Source organism: Asterias rubens, chromosome 15 (assembly GCF_902459465.1).
Source record: "Asterias rubens chromosome 15, eAstRub1.3, whole genome shotgun sequence".
Lineage (NCBI taxonomy): Eukaryota > Metazoa > Echinodermata > Asteroidea > Forcipulatida > Asteriidae > Asterias > Asterias rubens.
This window is the reverse complement of record NC_047076.1, coordinates 6,148,249-6,166,867: the sequence shown is the minus strand read 5'-3', so window position 1 is coordinate 6,166,867 and position 18,619 is coordinate 6,148,249. Positions and strand designations below refer to the sequence as shown.

At 38.4% G+C, this 18,619-nt stretch overlaps 2 protein-coding genes across 2 annotated transcripts; both read right to left on the bottom strand.

Annotated features, from left to right (window-relative positions):
* Positions 1-316: 316 nt before the first annotated feature.
* On the bottom strand, positions 317-6,025 carry LOC117300166 (hydroxylysine kinase-like). Its single transcript, XM_033783885.1, has 5 exons — positions 5,655-6,025; positions 3,966-4,399; positions 2,754-2,902; positions 1,925-2,111; positions 317-1,257 (listed from the first exon to the last, which is right to left on the bottom strand). Exons 2-5 carry the CDS (start codon positions 4,336-4,338, stop codon positions 809-811), a joined length of 1,158 nt encoding a protein of 385 aa, XP_033639776.1. The 5' UTR covers positions 4,339-4,399; positions 5,655-6,025; the 3' UTR covers positions 317-808.
* A 4,034-nt stretch (positions 6,026-10,059) lies between these two features.
* Positions 10,060-18,348, bottom strand: LOC117300348 (hydroxylysine kinase-like). Its single transcript, XM_033784111.1, has 5 exons — positions 17,948-18,348; positions 15,832-16,185; positions 14,157-14,308; positions 12,369-12,555; positions 10,060-11,062 (listed from the first exon to the last, which is right to left on the bottom strand). The coding sequence occupies exons 1-5, from the start codon at positions 18,129-18,131 to the stop codon at positions 10,542-10,544; spliced, it is 1,398 nt and encodes a 465-aa protein (XP_033640002.1). The 5' UTR covers positions 18,132-18,348; the 3' UTR covers positions 10,060-10,541.
* Positions 18,349-18,619: the final 271 nt, after the last annotated feature.

Here is an 18,619-nt window from a genome sequence, read left to right as displayed (position 1 = left end):
ATACAAGGTGTCTCAAAAAACACGATACATATGTACACTCTTGAAATGGCTGCCGAATAAAAAGTATATGATTCCGGGGGAAAAGGTTTGTATGGGTAGCTCAGGGCCCCAACTTCCATATGACACCAAAAAGTCTGAAAATAGTTCATGCTTGGGTGAGCACTACTCGCTTTTGTAAAGGGTATTGAAATTAGGTTTCATAGGAATTAGCCTTCTTATTTGTAAGAGGTGACCTTTGGAGCTTACAAAATTCAATCCATCAGCTGCTTATTCTTCAGTGAGCAGTGCTCACCCAATCACGATTTATTTTCGGACTTCTTTGTGTCATATGAAAGTTGAGTCAATAAACTATCCATACATAATCAATTTTTCCCCCAGAATCATATATTTTTTCATTCGGCAGCCGTTTCACAAGTTTTGTTTGTTTGAGATACACGGTACAGAATAAAAAAATCAGCTCAGAAGGCTTTTTTTTTACAACAGGGTCTTGTTCGAAACATGATAGAAACAAGCAACAAACACGCAAACAAATGGAAAGAAAAAGATACATCTGGAGCTAAAGCTGACTTTAGCACACTGAACAAAAAAACACTCACAACCCAGTTCTGCTTTAGTTTGGCCCATCTCTTGGTCAGTTGGACACAGACCGGGTCATATTGACCAAGAGTACCGGGTAAACTATGCATGACATGGACGTGTTTTGATATCAGGTTCGGGTTCAGATTTATTTTCAATACCATTATAAAGTATGCCTCATAGATGATATGCCTCTTGGAATATTGTTCAATTAATAACTTGTCTTTTTTGTTTAGGAAACATTCCCTTTGATGTCTCTCCATAACTTCATTAGGTCCTCTTCCGGGTGGTTCCAGAAATCTTCGAGAAGGTTCAAGCTCTTTGCCTGGGTCCCGACTATGCAGGAATTGTCCGGATTGAAGCTAGATGAATACAGCCCGAGTACCAACGACTGGATGAACCTCCCGGCTATAAGAACACGCAGCACGCCTCGCTCCTTCTCCGTGAGCGGAGCTCTCGACTCGAAGCCGGCAAGAAGGTTGGCAGTGGCTTCCAGGGGTTGGTCACTGCAGAACATCAGATACATCATGGGAACAGCGATTTCGAATACCAGGCAGGAATACACCATAAAGTCGAAGTCTATTACGCCACTGATCTCAAAGCCACGAGTTCCTTGTGAGTTACCTCCTAATGGTGATACCGCCAACACGTTGCTTTCGTTATAATCATGGTGCACAATACCTAAGAATTAAAAAAACAAAACAATTAAAGAGAGGGTACCTATAGAATAGGAAAAAATAACATAAAAACGGTTGGATGAAATACACTTGGCTTACAAATTGTTTGAAAACCACAATATTTAAAATATTTTGCTGCACAATTTAAAACCTTTGGTAATTACTCCAAAAGGTATTAACAATTTAAAACAAATAGGCCCTACTTAGGAATGATAAAAAACTACCACCCAAACGAAAAGCTATATACAAATATTTATTTCTGAGATTGTCCTCTGAGATTGTAGCAGTGTCAGTATACCTTTATGTTTTCAGTTTTTTTTATAGCTTTCTGAGCCAATTGTGTATGTGGATCTTGGGATACCCTGACACTTGATAGTGTGTACCAAACACTGCTCAAACATGCCCAAAATATGGGGCAACCTCTTTGCTACTCTTTACTACTCATTGTATTTGAGTGTATTCTTATTGAGTTGTAAAACAATTCCTATAGTACGATGAAACTTGCTGCAACTCTTGTGTTTTTACAATAAATACCGTGGGGAAGTTAGAGCGTATATATACATCTTAGACAGGACAGCCTTCACCAGCATAAGTATAAGTGACAATTCAACTACCAACAACCGCTCCACGTGAAGTAGGCCGGAGCGGCTTCTGAACATTTTTCTATTCACCTTTCCTCAACTCTCCATAGATCGGAGTAACTTTCCTTTCGTATTCCGTGATCACTTCCTTAACGATCCTCAGCGACTTTGCATCTTTGACCACGTGGAGGTAACGTCTCAGATCCGATAAGTTTTGCAGACACCAAATATCAAGACCCGCCCTTCGTTCTAGTGGCTTTACATCGTTGGGATATTTCTGCGAATAAATAAATATTTATGAAAACAAAATCTTTTGCATGGAGTTTTGAAATTAAGACCAACTCCACTAGGTAATGTCCACTGCTTCTTCAAATACAACGGGTCGTATTGCGAGTATGTTCAAAGTCACAAGGTGGCAGTAGGTTAGGGCATGAAGGTAGAATTGAGTAGGGTTAGGCTTCAGTATTAATTTTGTGAGCATTTGTGTCGGTATCACTTTACAACAGTTCTACGCGGGGGATTGGAAGGGACGCATGAATTTGTGATTTTTGCCACAAACCCGTATATGGGGAATTTGGGTACTTTTTGTACAACACAAAACACGATGTCCGCAGATTTGCATTAAACTTAGTAGAAAGATGCCCTTAAAATATTACGTGCTGAGGTGCTGTAGTTTTTGAGAAATGAGTGAAACAATGTCACGATAATGTTCATCTCGGGAGACGAACATTACTTTAGCATGTAAAACATAGTATTTACGCGACTCTCCTGGGCTTTGATTCTCACCCTTTTCTCAAAAACTTGACGAGTATTGAAGCTGAAACTTCTAAAGGTAATCTGTGTTACATACATCTTCATTCATGTCATGGCCAAAAACTTGATCTACAAATTGTATCAAAACCCTATAAGCGCTTTTTACCTGCAAGGCAATTTGTAAGCCCCCGAGATGTTCACCAAGTTTCGCGAAGGATACTGGCGGTATTGGTGCCAGTTTTAGTAGAGGCTTTCCGGGTAAGAAACTAAACAGACGCACGGCAGTGGGAGCAGCTATCCTTCCAATTCTCTCTCCTTAATCGTAAACAAAAAAAACAAAGAATTACATCAGAATAGATCCAACTGGACGAACCTAAAAGGAAAATTTACTGTATTGTTTAGATGATAGCCGCAAAATAACAAATAATATATTAGTAGGCTATCCCTAAAGGCAAAGTATACCTTTGTTTTTTTTGGAGCCGCTCGATTGTTTTAAAGGCAGTGGACACAATCGGTAAATACTCCAAATAATTATTTGTATAAAACCTTACTTGGTAACGAGTATATGGGGACTCGGTTGATAGTTCTAAACATTGTGAGAAACGGCTCCCTCTGAAATAAAGTGGTTTTCGAGAAAGAAGTAATTTTCCACGAATTTGATTTCGAGACCTCAGATTTAGAATTTGCAGTCTCGAAATCAAGCATCTGAAAGCACACAATTTCGTGTGACAAGGGTGTTTTTTCCATCATTATTATCTCGCAACTTCGACAACTGATTGAGCTCAAATTTTCAGAGGTTTGTTATTTATACATGTGTTGAGATACACCAAGTGAGAAGAATTGTCTTTGAAAATTACCAATAGTGTCCAGAGTCTGAAATATAAATGTGAACATTTCATTTCAAATGGTGTCATACCAAGTTGATCTTGCCGAAAACGTTTCGTCCACGAAGAAAATATCGTAATTGGAATGCACAGTATGAGAAACGTTACGACATTAACGCTTCTCAGATTCAAATTTGGGCGATTACGATTGATATCTTTTTATATAACCACACCCTTCGATGTGAAGTGTTTCTCCAAACTCTTCGAAAACTGCAGTACTATTGGCTTTGTATAGCTATTGATTACGAGTGGTTATCAACCAAATACATTCCCTTTAATTTTTAGAATTAGTAAGCATACTCACTAAAATATGCAATTTAAAAAAAAGAGAATTGTATGATATAATCAATATTATCATTAGCCCTATATAGGACTCTTCCTCTGTACACAGATACTGTAGTACAATACGAAAGTGTAAGGCCGCCAGGGCTATATTATCATCAACAATTCACACACACAGAACCTGTTTTATTTCTCTATTAATCTGCAATTACCATTCAAGTAGTCGGTCTGAATTGACTCAAAGCTGACAAACTGGCCACTTAGATTTGCAACTGGACACTGGCATCTCAACTCGGGAAATGACTGCAAAAAATCCAAGACGTCCGTCTGGGTTTCAACAGCGCCCTCAGCGGTAAACACCGAGTTCAAAACTTTCAGCATGAACTCTTTTTGCTCCCCTATCCCCTGGCCGGGGACTGTCGTGACGTGGTAAATCCTATCGTCGTAGCTGTTGAATTCCTCAACATGACAAGCCCTCAGACCGAACAGTCGGCTAAGGAGAGACGTGACGTCATCGGGAGTCAAGAATGGTTTCGAGAGCTTCTGGAGATTTGCAGTTTCGCCCTTGACTGCTTGTTCCGTCATGTTTCTCTTGAACCCTATGACGAGTTACTCGATCTTGAATTAATAATTCAACAGCTTCTTTCTATAGGAACAACATGTTTAAAATGAGGTCAGATCAGGAGGAACTCCTGGTTCGTTACATCATGGGTTGCATGAATGTAAACATCACACTGTCACCATCTTGGTCATGTACCCGGTTTCCAATAACAGCAATGGATGCTAACATTCATTGCGCAAACATGGCACCAGATTATTTCGTCCAGCCTCAGTTTGATTACAATGTACAAGGGATAGGCCTACAGTTAAAAATATAAATACCTGTATTGAAAACATAAATAAATGTATTGAAAACATAAATAAATGTATTGAAAATATAAATACATGTTTTGAAAATAAATACATGTTTTGAAAATATAAATACGTGTATTGAAAAAATAAATACATATTGAAAATATAAATATATGTATTGAACATATATATACATGTATTGAAAATATAAATAGCTGCATCGATAATATAAATAGCTTCAATGAAAATATAAATCTATGCACTCGCCAAAATAAATAAATAAATAAATGTAAAAGCGAAAATGTTACTATACATAGACTGTGCGTCGTTTTCAAAACATGTATTTATTTATATTTTCATTACATGTATTTGAATTTTCAATACATTTATTTATGTTTTCAATGTTTTCATGTGGCCTATGTGAAACGGGGTCACCGAAGGGTCACTGAACTACCAGGTCTGCATTCGATGTAAATACTGTTTGATGACACGACACATCCATGCATGAATTGTACACATGCACACACACGCACATCGATATAACCCTTCATGGAGCTATATGATTCCATGATTCTATGCCATGTCCCACTGACAAAGGTCGTGTTTTGAAAAAATGCGATTGAACGAGTGGGAACGGGTTTGCCCTTTCGATGTGGTAAAAATAGCAGGCCAGGCATTTAACAAACGCACGCTTCAATTGGTCTGACTGCAGGTAAAGTTCTAGTCTAGGTTCCTAGACCATTGGTGTTGTGTGGTCACACACAACCAACGTTCCGATATTATGCACGGCAAAAACTGTACACGCTTGTAATGAACGAACGCTAGCGGGCGCTCTGTTAAATCAGAGAAACAGAGCGCCCGCTAGCGTTCCTTCATTACAAGAAGCGTGTACACAGTTTTTGCCGTGCATAATCGGAACGTTGGTCGTGTGTGACCACGCAACACCAATGGTCTAGGAACCTAGACTAGTAAAGTTCAAGAAAGCGCGCTTGTCATGTGTAGTAATCAGTCAAAACTACTTTTTTAGAAAGATGTCTAATAAAACTCACCACATAATATCTGCACACCGGGACGGAGAAAAGTCGAGGTCCTGAAGACTGGAGTGCTACACTACAGGTTAAAACGCCGACCGTAGCACGGTACGATGAACACCAATTCCAATCCACAGAATACAAAAATAGTGTTCACAAAGTTCACAATGACTAAACAGTTTGACGGAGAAACGAAGACAAATTGACTCGTACAACTGACGAACAAAACTGCTGTACATACGCTGGCAATTGCTGAGTAGAACGAACGCGAAAAATGGAGAACTAGTAAAACATGTGCAACTCAGTGCTAGCAAAAACTACATGTGGTCTCAGCTGTACATGTAACTCTTTGCACAGTGAGGTCAAAATTCAGTACATGTAGCTGTATGGCGTGCTAAATGCAACAACAATAAAAAACACTATGTGTATTGACGATTTAGGTAACTACACATGTATGACCTTTGGCCGCGGTTAGTCCCGAACTATAAAAAGCGATAAAACGGAGGAGATGTTTCGCAAGTGTACGGACACACTAGATACAGGCCTAGGTACGTCGACACTTTGTGTTCAAGTGACGCGTATCCGCGACTATCGTATTTTGCATACACGTTTTAGCAACGGATACGGGACCTCATACACGTCGTAAAAAACGGATACTGTTTTACAGACTTTTAGTAGTATTTTTGTCCCAGATCAAAAACATTTCGCACGGAATTTCTTTCACTGGTATCGTGCTTGATATAGGTAGAAAATTGTTAGTAATTTGCAAGCAAAACGATGAGAAAATGCAGTGTTTTAAACACGGGGTCACTATCGGTCATGTTTGACTGAAATAAAAACACTCATGATGAATGCGAGCGCACTCAAGTGAAACACATAGTTTGCGAAACAAAACCCAACACGCGGCTGACGTGAACGGACACGCGTTATCATATTATCCGTATCTGCCCGAACGCTTGCAAAAACCTCCCTATTAAATGTAGGCCAACAACATATTCGATTATAGACAGATTTGAGAGCCCATAAGAAAATGGATACAGTGTGTATGTTGCCTTCCATAATATATTTTTGATGAGAGCTATATGAACTTCTGAAATAAGAGAGGTTAGTGACATTTTCAAGACCGATGCTCGGACGTTTAAAAAATTACACAGGTGCAGGGATATTTTTGGGGGATGTCACAATAGTTTTACAATTTAAAATATTTTGAGCGCCTTTAATAACATCTTCATGGGGCCGACAATTTGTTTTCTCCAACATCACTTCATCTGTCATTCATACATGGACATATTCTCTCCGGGTCAAGCGTGCAAAACATTATTTATTGTTTTAACACTACATCCATAACTCGCTGACGACGACTAGAGCAAGCTATTCGAAACGTTGAGACAAATTTAAGAACTCACTCAGCGGTAGTGCAATAGCTTAGCAGTCACGGCCGGTTTTTGTATACCTCGGCTGCATCCCAGGTAGTATTTAAAGACAGTGGACACTATTGGTGATTGTCAAAGACCAGTCTTCTCACTTGGTGTATCTCAACATGTGCATAAAATAACAAACCTGTCAAAATTTGAGCTCGATTGGTCGTTGGAGTTGCGAGCTAACTATGAAAGAAAAAACACACCATTGTCACACGAAGTTGTGTGCTTTCAGATGCTTGATTTCAAATTTATGGAAAATTACTTCTTTCTCGAAAACTACGTTACTTCAGAGGGAGCCGTTTCTCACAATGTTTTATACTATCAACCTCTACCCATTACTCGTTACCAAACGAGGTTAAATTATATTGAGTAATTACCAATAGTGTCCACTGCCTTTAATCTGCAGGACAGTTCTTTTCAAAACAAAGAAGTCTCACCCAAAATCTGATAAATCTACTCCGCGGTAGTAGAATAAAGCAAGACAGTTCTCAAAAGAACAAACTCTAACTGGCAAGTAGATACAAAATGTTACCGCAAACCAAACACTTATCCAAATAGACCGTTGTCATATTTTGATTGAAGGATAACACTATTAAAAACAAAGACAAAAAGTATGTGTTCTGACACTCACAAATTTATTTGTTTGGCCTTATTAAAGTTACAAGAGTTTCAAGGTTTAAAAGCAGTGGCCACTATTGGTAATTACTCAAAATAATTATTAGCATAACACCTTAATAATGTAACGAGTAAAAGGGAGCTGCTGATAGTATAAGACATTGAGAGAAACGGCTCCCTAAAATAACTTGATATAGTTTTCGAGAAAGAATTTATTTTCCACGAGTTTGATTTCGAAACCTCAGATTTAGAATTATTTGTGGTCTCGAAATCAACTTATTAGAAAGCACACAACTTCGTGTGACATGGGTGCTTTTTCTTTCATTATTATCTCGCAACTTAGATGACCAATTGAGCTCAAATTTTTACAGGTTTGTTATTTTGTGCATATGTTGATATTCACCGGGTAAGAAGACTGGTCTTCCACAATTACCAATAGTGTCCAGTGTCTTTAAAAATCATAACAACATGGAAGTATGATACCCATATATCGAGTTTTGTTGCTGTAAATGAGTGAATATTTAAAGGCTGGCCCACACTATTAGGGAGTAACGGCAAGCTAAGCTAAGCTGCGAATTGCAATTTTGAATTTGCCGCCAGCCATCGTTTGTTACCGTCAATTGTCGCTAGTGAATCCGCTAGCGACCGCAGACGGCCGATATTATCAGTCGCGTCCGTCGGCAAATTTTCAACGTTTTAAGTTATTAAACAAAAACGTAGACAAAGTTTTGTAGCAAAAGTGTCTGTCCATTGTCTGTCCTGTCTTCATTTTCGGGGCGACATGGTGTGTCTTTGTAACATACATAATACTTTTTACATAATACTGAAATTACCTTATAAGGGAATACAAGGATAGCGACGGGTTGTTAAACGGCCGTTTAAAACCGGCAGGGTCGTTGCCGTGTGATAAAGGCCCGATCCGAAGGCGAGGGTCTTTATAGGTGGTAGCGTTTTTGAGATATCGCCGAAAATCCAGTGGTCCCAGAAGGAACAATTTGTAACTGGAAACACAATCAGTAAACAGTTTCTGACAGTAACGTTTCTATGATTCAAACTTTTGTGGATAAAAACTGACATCTTTTTCAGCAACCACATCACTTTGAAATAAAATGATTCTCAAATGCTTTATACTATCGAAAGCTGCTGTACTTCTATAACAAAGTAAGTTTTTACTGACATTACTTTTAAAGGCAGTGGACACTATTGGTAATTACTCAACCTAGTTATTATCATAAAACCTTTCTTGATTACGAGTAATGGGGAGAGGTTGATAGTATAAAACATTGTGAGAAAGAGCTCCCTCTGAAGTGAAGTAGTTTTCGAGTAAGAAGTAATTTTCCACGAATTTGATTTCGAGACCTCAGATTTAGAAGTTGAGGTATCGAAATCAAGCTTCTGAAAGCACACAAATACGTGTGGCAAGGGTGTTTTTTCTTTCATTAATATCTCGCAACTTCGACGACCGATTGAGCTCAAATTTCCACAAATTTGAGAGTGATCATTCAATGTAACATCCCTTTAAATAATTTTGACTAATCTCAAGACTGTTCTTATTTTTAAAGGGAAGGTACATGTTTGGTAGTTACTCAAAACAAATGCTTATGTGATGGGATACACCAAGTGAGAAGACTGGTCTTTGACAATTACCAAACGTGTACCTTCCCTTTAAACGCAGTGTCACCTCGATTTTTGTGTAGCATCTGGGAAAATTCAGGCTTTTGAGTGATTAATATTCATGGATATTTTGGAGATTTTTAGATTGCAACACAAGGACACGACAGGTTTTATTGTAAAACTTGTGCCCCTAGCTAAAAACGATTAATTAACTTACTACGATAATGAAGTAAAATATAGCATAAATTTTCAAGGGAACGAGAACATTTCCTAATCTGTAAATAAACCTTTCTACATAATATATGTTTTTAAAGGTAAAATGTTTTTGCAGCAATAAAAGAACCCTTTTTTCAAATAATATTTAAAAAGGGTTTTGGGAACCAAAAATTCAAAACTGAATATATATGCAGAATGGGAACAAAATAAGAGTGTTGCATTTAAATACCCTGGTAATTTTGGCAAGTATGAGGGAAATGTCTATGTGACGTCCATCCTAGAATTCCCTCACCTATCCCATAACTCCTGTAATTCCTCTTTCGTCTGGCCCCACCAGAGCTCCAAATGACTATATCCCTTGACCAGCCTGGTTTTATTGTCAAACTTGTATCCCTAGCTAACAATTACTCATTAACTATGAAATTAAATTAAAATAATAAAGTTTAAATAGATTAAATTTCAAATAATATTTGGAAAAGGTTTGGGAAACAAAAATTCAAAAGTTAAACCTACGTTGAAATTAAATTAAAATAATAAAATAATTAAATTTAAATAAATTAAATTTCAAATAATTTTTGGAAAAGGTTTGGGGAACAAAAATTCAAAAAAAATAAAAATCAAAAATACGAATGCAGCATATCCTTGAATTCCCACACCTATCCCATAACTCCTGTAACTCCTCTTTCGTCTGGCCCCACCAGCGCTACAAAAGACTCAACCCCTTGACCAGGTTTTATGGTCAAACTTGTGTCCCTAGCTAAAAACATTTCATTAACTTAGGCCTACTATGAAATTAAATTAAAACAAACTTTTAAAGGGAAAAAAAACTGAACCCTTTTCTGAAAAATGAACCTTTCCCTGTAATATATGTTTTTAAAGGTAAAAGGTTTTTGCAGCAAAAAAAAGTACCCTTTTTCAAATAATATTTGGAAAGATTTGAGACGCAAAAATTCAAGACTTAATGTATGCAAAGTGGGAACAAAATAAGAGTGTTGCATTTTAATACCCTGGTAATTTTGGCAAGTATGGGGGGAACTGTCTATGAGAAGTCTAGCCCAGAGTTCCTGCACCTATCCCACAACTCCTGTAGTTCCTCTTCAGTCTGGCCCCACCAGAGCTCCAAAAGATTCCATCCTTTGATCAGAAAAGTCCCCACGTAGGCGTTGTCCGGGAACATCTTGGACTGCTTCACCCCCATGAGCAGCGACTGAGCAAACCTTCCCGCAACCGACACCTTCAGTAGTCCGCGCTCCTCGCAGGTGAGTGGGGACACCGTCTCGAAACCTACCAGCACGTTACCCGAATCCTCAATTGGTTTGTCGCTGACTATCATCATGTAGGCGATAGCTAGCGCTACTTCGAATAACAGGCAAGTGTACCCCATGTCGTCAAAGTCGATTAAGCCACTGATCTTCAACTTTGATACACCACTTTTGCCTTCTTTTTTCTCGACCGCACAAATTTGGTGATTTTCATCTGCTGCAGGAGTGACATTTGACCTTCTGGTTAAGTCATCGCTTACTATGACATTGTTTTCATTGAAGTCGCCATAAATGATTCCTTAAAATGAAAACAAAGTAAATTTGATGTAATTTTTAAGATTTTGTATGGAAATAATTACTACTACCCCATGGGTCGTTTTCACAAAGAGTTTGGACTAGGACTAGTCCTACGTAAGGCTAAACCTAAGTTAAACTCGAGATAAACTAGTCTGAACTCTTTGTGAAATCAACCCCTGCTCATTGGACCCAAGGCATTTTTGAAACCATCTCAACTCCTTTGGAGTATGCAGCGCCATCAGCCAAAATGGCGCACAGAATGCTAATCATTCACTTCAATAATCTCAACCCTCGCAATTACTCCGGTTGGGTAATGAGAAGTGTCACAACCAGGATTTGACCCCTCACTCTGATGCCTCGCCCAACAGAACCTGTTTTCTGTTGAGGTTTGAAGCTTTAATGTAACTGGCTCACCTAAATGTTTTTACTTTTACCAATTTTCAAATACAAGCTGTATACTCCCAAATTCTAAACAACTGCTTTAAAGAGAAAGTATGCCTTTAGTTTTTGAAACTAATTGATTTTTGTAATCCTATAAAAATGTATACAACAAAGCTAACCTATGCAAATTTAATTCCAAAAAGTGGTTGCGTTTTTAAAATGTTGCAACATTTGGAGCAGTAACTTTTGTCCAAGCAGGAAGAACAACCCGCAATTGGAATAAACAACCTGAAAAACTTATCTGATAGTAATGTTTCTCAGAATCCAATTCGAAGTGAAATGATTCTCATAGTACTTTATACTATTCAAAGCTGCTATACTTCTTACCAAGTAAGTTTTTATTGCCATTAATTTTTTAAGAGTGACTACCAAAAGTATACCGTCTCTTTTTTTAGAGACAAAAATCAACTGCCCTTAATTCAAAATTCATAAATACCTCAGACAGTTTCGCTATTCCTATTGGTGGAGAGCGCGTCATGTGGGTGTATATAAACCGTTGTTTATGACCAGTAAAAAGTATTAACAACATGGGCGTGACACGCGAGCTTGCACCTGTGCTTCATTGAACAATTATAATTTTTGCATTTATTTTACTTTTTGACCAAAGGTGTTGATGTTTTTTGACCGAATAGGTTTTTTATGAATGTGAATCAAAGTGTGTTGAATCGGTTTTCAACTAGTGGTTTAAACCCGTCGAGGCCTGGTTCATGATAATTTACCTCGACTTCGTCTTGGTAAAATTATCAAGAACCAGGCCTCGTTGGGTTTAAACCACTAGTTGAAAACCTCTTCACCACACATTGATTCCCTTATGTGTGGGTACACCAGCAATGTATAAATATCAATTATTATTACTAGCAACTCACCCTGCCTAAGATGACCAATCACCGGCACGACATCTTTTTCAAACCGTCCAATCACATTCTCTAACAGTTCCCTCTTGGCGTTGTCTTTGACCAATGGGAGATGTTCTCTTATCAAGGGAACATTTTCCAGACTCCACTTGCAGTGTTTGCTTTTAAGCTTCAGCGGTTCTACACCACCAGGGTACTCCTATACTTGCCAAAAAAATTATAAAAAAAATTTGTTATAGCAATTATCTTTCCCTACATAATACAATACCTGATTCAACTAGACCCCAAAATTATGTTTCTTCAATAAAAAGATGATTTCAACACAAAACATCACTTGAAGGAACACGTTGCCTTGGATTGGACGAGTTGGTCTTTGAAAAGCGTTTATAACCGTTTGTTATAAAATGCATATGATTAGAAAGATATTTTAAAAGTAGAATATAATGATCTACACAAGTATCCCTCGAAATTGCGTGGTTTTCCTTTTACCTCGTCGACTAACATGGTCGGCCATTTATGGGAGTCAAATTTTTTACTCCCATAAATGGCTGACCGTGTTAGTTCGTAAAGTAAAAGGAAAATCGCGCAATTTCGAGGCAAATTTGTGTGGATTATCGTATTCTACTTTTAAAACATCTTTCTAACCATGTCCATTTTATAACACACAGTTACAAACGCTTTTCAAAGACCAACTCGACCGATCCAAGGCAACGTGTTCCTTTAACAGAGAAATAATCACTTCAGAGTAAAATTATTCAGAGCAAAGTGTGGCCACGTTCCCTAAAAATTGGAAAGCAATGCCCACAGAAAATAAAACTGTGCTCTCTCTTGCTCAAAGAGCTAAAACAAAAACGAGAGCAAGTTCAAAGGTCGCATACCCAAACATAACTTGTGCTAATTGGAACACTTGAACACTGAGGGCGCACTCCCTATACTGTTATTCAAGAAATAAAATGGAAATCAACTTTAACGTTGCAAGTCTGCCCTGAATATTGAAAAGTGTGTGCATATCACAAACTAACATTAGAGTGACCTTTTTTAGATGATTTTTTTTCATACCCTATATGGACCAGGCTGGTTCAGTGGACCCCCAGGTCGAACCCCACCTCAGACAACTGGTGCCTGATTTTGTGGATTGGGTTTTGAGTCCCTTCATGTACAAGATTGTTTTCCCCCATTTGGGGTTTTCCTTTAGGCCTACCACATCTAAAACTGAACAACTCGTTTCTAATCAATCCTTGTATAGACTCATTGCCATCACGCAGCGCACTTAAACGTACATCTCATGTCTGCCATTTTGGGGTTCAAAACATGCACAAAAGGAGGGTACACATGTTCACAGGCGCATTAAAGGCACTGTACACGTTTGGTAATTGTCAAAGACCAGTGTTCTCATGTGGCGTATCATATCATAAGCTTAAAATAACAAGTCTGTGAAAATCTGGGCTCAATTGATCATCGAAGTTGCGAGAAACTGATGAAAGAAAAAACATCCTTGTTGGCAGATTTGTGTGCTTTAAAAAAAGACTTCTAGCTAGAAGTCTTTTAATATTTTAGTGAGAAATGACCTCTTTCTCAAAAACTACGTTACTTCAGAGGGCTTCATTTTCCACAATATTTTATACTATCAACAGCTGTCCAATGCTCGTTACCAAGTCAGTTTTTAAGTTAATATTAGTTTTGAGTAATTACCAAACAAATTGGCGGACAGGAGAAGTGCATGCATGCGCGCTGCACGTTGTTCAATGGGTCTATTGGTGCTAAATGTGCTGTTGGATACGTACAAGAAAAGTAACATACCTGGAGAGTCTTTTGAAGTTGTCCTAAGTGTTTTCCTACATCACAGAAGAACCTTGCTGGCAAAGAAGACATATTCGCTAACACCTTTCCTGGTATGAACTTAAAGAGACGGACAGCAGACAACTCTCTTTCACATCCAGTGAGTTCAAGTCCTTGAGAATTAAAAAATGCAGAAGTCATTATTTCAGCAGTCAAGAAGATAGGAATGTTCTAGTAACCTTTGTTTGCCATCAAGGGAAGGCCTAGGTTTGAAGTGGGACGTTAAAGACAGTGGACACTATTGGTAATTGCTGGCAAAGAAGACATATTCGCTAACACCTTTCCTGGTATGAACTTAAAGAGACGGACAGCAGACAACTCTCTTTCACATCCAGTGAGTTCAAGTCCTTGAGAATTAAAAAATGCAGAAGTCATTATTTCAGCAGTCAAAAAGATAGGAATGTTCTAGTAACCTTTGTTTGCCATCAAGGGAAGGCCTAGGTTTGAAGTGGGACGTTAAAGACAGTGGACACTACTGGTAATTACTAAAAATAATTATTAGCATAAAACCTTTCTTTGTGACGAGTAATGGGGAGAGGTTGATGGTATAAAACATTGTGAGAAACGGCTCCCTCTGATGTGCCACAGTTTTCGAGAAAGAAGTAATTTTCCATGAGTTTGATTTCAAGACCTCAGATTTAGAACTTGAGGTCTCGAAATCAACCATCTAAACGCACACAACTTTGTGTGACAAGGGTGTTTTTTTTCTTTCATTATTATCTCGCAATTTCGATGACCGATTGAGCTCAAATTTTCACAGGTTAGTTATTTTATGCATATGTTGAGATACACCAACTGTGAAGGCTAGTCTTTGACAATTACCAATAGTGTCCACTGCCTTTAACTCGTCTACTAACTATCCCAAAGAGTAACAAACGGATAGGCGATGATTTATTCAGTGTGTTCAACTCTCAGGGCCAACTCTCTGGAACCATATCTACAGCCCATAAGATCATCACAGTTGATGAACAGTTGATGCTTTCAAATGCAATCTCAAAATCTATTTATTCTAGTGTGTTATAATTGCTAATGTTGTTTTTGATTATTTGTGAAGCGCGATTATTTAGAATTGCGCTATATATATACGAGTTGTTTTTATTTATTATTATTTATAATAATAACAAATTCTTATTTAGCTCATCACACTAACATTTCACAATAACCATCTCAATGCACTTTACATTAGTGCTCAGGCCATTGGGCCAATAACGATCCTTTAATCTTTCTCAACTTACTCCCTGGGGAGAACCTATTATGGGCAACATCAACCTCTACCCTCGCAGGTACCCATTTATACCCCTTGGTGAAGAGAAGCAATTGTAGTAAAGTGTCTTGCTCAAGGACAAAAGTGTCACGACCAGGATTCAAACCCACACTCCGATGACTTAACCACCAGAACTTGATTTCGATGCTCTTAACCACTTGGCCGTGACACCCTTACTAATAGAGCCCTGTAAATTTAGTAGGTCTGGGGTGGATTTCACGAAGAGTTAGGACTAGTCTTATCTCGAGTTAGGACCAGTTACTCGACCTAACTCAGGACTATCAATGCAATTTGTATATCTCCTATGGACTCTTTGTGAAATCGACCCCTGATCCCACACCACACCTATAGCAATGATGAGATGCTACCTACCATTCCTCACTTCATTCCTTATCATCTCACAGCTCAGAAAGTCTCCAGCCAGGTTGGGCAGAGGAACCTGGCAACAAAGGTCCGGGTAGGATTCCAGATGACGTAGAACCCTCATCTGAGCATCGACAGTACCCTCACTGGCAGTGTTCTCAGAATTCAGTACCTTCAGAATGAACTCTGAGGTCTGGAAGCTCTGCTCTGTTTTCACGTAGTAGGTTCGGTCATCATAGCTCTCATATTCCTTTAAGGTGTCGGCCTGGATGTTGAACAGACGAAGCAGTAGATCACTGACCTCCTTTGTGGTTAGAACTGGCTTTCTTGTTAACTGCTGGGGCGGACTGCTATCGCTAACACCTGTGCCGAAGACAATTATGAAAGAAACAATAACGTTGATGCATGATTGTTGGTGATAGGTACCATTGCTCTTTAAATCGGAGGCTCATAAAGCCATGATAAACTAGCGAACAATCTGACTGAACAGGCAAGGCATTTTAATGGTCGCTTTTTTGTGATCCATATTTTAATACATAAAAAATGTTGATAAACTGAAGTTTTATTTGTTTTAGTTGTATTTAAATTGTGACTTTTCTGACATTTTCAGAGACTGTAGTTCTTCGGAGTAAACCCAAATTTGAATATGCCTTTGGACTTGACCATGAGCCCCATGCCTATTTGTTTCCTGAATGGTTCAAATATTATTTTAACTGCCTTGGAGACTTATGCTGCCTTTTGTTGAGAAGCTTTAGACTTAATATTAATTTTGGTTTTCACCCATACACCGATGTGTGTAAGCACTGTATACTTTAGACTTGTCCCCTAGTCCTTTTGATTGCCAACATGTGGTTGTATAGTTTGTCAGTATACTGTAAGTTGCTTTTAGTGTGGGGACCTTTTGGACTACTCTAACATTCCCTTGATGTAATTGACATGTGCTGCACCTTATCTGTTCAGACTGATACCATTTGGACAATGTTTACTTTAAAACGAAGTACTGGAGTGGTAGTTGAGTTTAATATGCAAGAAAACACACATGCCCAATTTCATAAAAACAGACAATTCTGCTTAGCAAATTTCTTGACTAAGCAAGAAATGACCAGGGCACCATTTAAATACCAGTCACAGTAATATTAACTGTATGGGATTCTGGCTGTTGACATGTTTTTTAAAACATTTTTTTTTTGCTAAGAAGTTTTTGGGTTTACTACAGGCTTTATCAAATTAGTCCAAGATGGTTTTGTGGAGAGTGGTTAGACAAATTGTTTATTGTAGATCTAAATAGTTTACTTTAGAGGAGACTTTTTACCCTTTCTTTTTGAGGGAAGACTTGTTTGAATTTGGTTGAATCTTATATCTTAGTTGACTTTTCATATTGATTTTCACCATTCTTTCCGACCCCACCCCTTCTTTAATTTGAAATCTTGACTTTATTTTACAGTTAATCTAAATAAATATTTCCAGGCAGTACAGTTGAGTAAAATGTTGCATTTTATCAGCTTTAATGTGATAAAATTCAATGCTTTTAAAACTGACAAACAATTGAGTTTGTTTTTGCGTTGAAGCATGGTGCCCATACCTACAGAAAGACAAAAGTGTCTGGAGAAAGTACAGAGAAGAGCCACAATGCTAGTACCTAGTCTGAGAGAGAAGGCAAATGCAGAAAGATTGAGGGAACTTGATCTCTTTCCCCTTGAAGTAAGAAGAGTGCAAGGGGACCTCATATAAAACATTCAAGATTCTAAAGGGGCCTGTGGATCATGGAGGTACTATTTCTACCTCCGTGTGTGGATATAGATGCAAGAAGTCTTTTCACATTCTCACAAACAAGTAGCACAGAAGACATGACATGAAGCTCTTCAAGAAAAGGCTAAAGAAAGGGCTCAACCTCAAGAAAACACTTCTTCACACAGCGAGTAGTGGACAGACTCCCAGCCAAAGTGGTGGATAACTTTCCGTATGGCGCCACCACTTTGTCACCCTTTTTTACAAAAAGGGATATCTCATTGAGGTAAATTAGATACTATATTATTTCATATCGAATGAAAAAGTGGTGGCGCCATACGGAAAGTTATCCGGACACTTACCCGCTGAAAATATATAGGCTTTTATTTATACATACCAAGTTTACTCCCGACTAATGTTGTTGTCGGTGTTGGTGGTGCGGCGATGACAGCCGGTTTATCAACGCGCTGGTCCGCCATGGACTCGAGCTTTCTGGTCAGCAGGCAGGCAGCAGGAGAGCGAACGAGACGTCCGTGCTCTGTGATTTCTCGTTCGTATTCGTAAGTATCGAGTGCTAGCATGGAGGAAGGCTATAACTTCTAGAAGTAGTAGAATGGTGTGCTTGTTGTAAATATGTGCACAAGTTTGTTTTCTTCACGTGGTGAAGAGAATTAACCCTGAAAATGTCCACATTTCCCATCCCCAAACAATTCACGTGTCTTGCTCGACTCGCCCGCTGATTAAACGTGTACGAACCACCACCGTTCAAAGCGCCCGCTGGCGCTGCTGTCACTTTGTCAGTCATGCTCCAGTCAACATCAACAGTATATCAGTTGTCATGAAAAGCGTCGTTTAAAATTCAATCAATCATAACAAAATAATTAGATAATGCTCAAAGTGTTCTTTTATTTAATTCAATTGTCAAATGTGTGTTTTTTTTTAATTATTTCGCGCTCGAGCAGCAGGGATATCATGTTTGGGAGCGACTGGTGGAAGTTTATGTCAATTAACACCGATGTGACCCTTCTACGCATGCGTACTTACGGCATTGTCGGCCATTAGACACAGG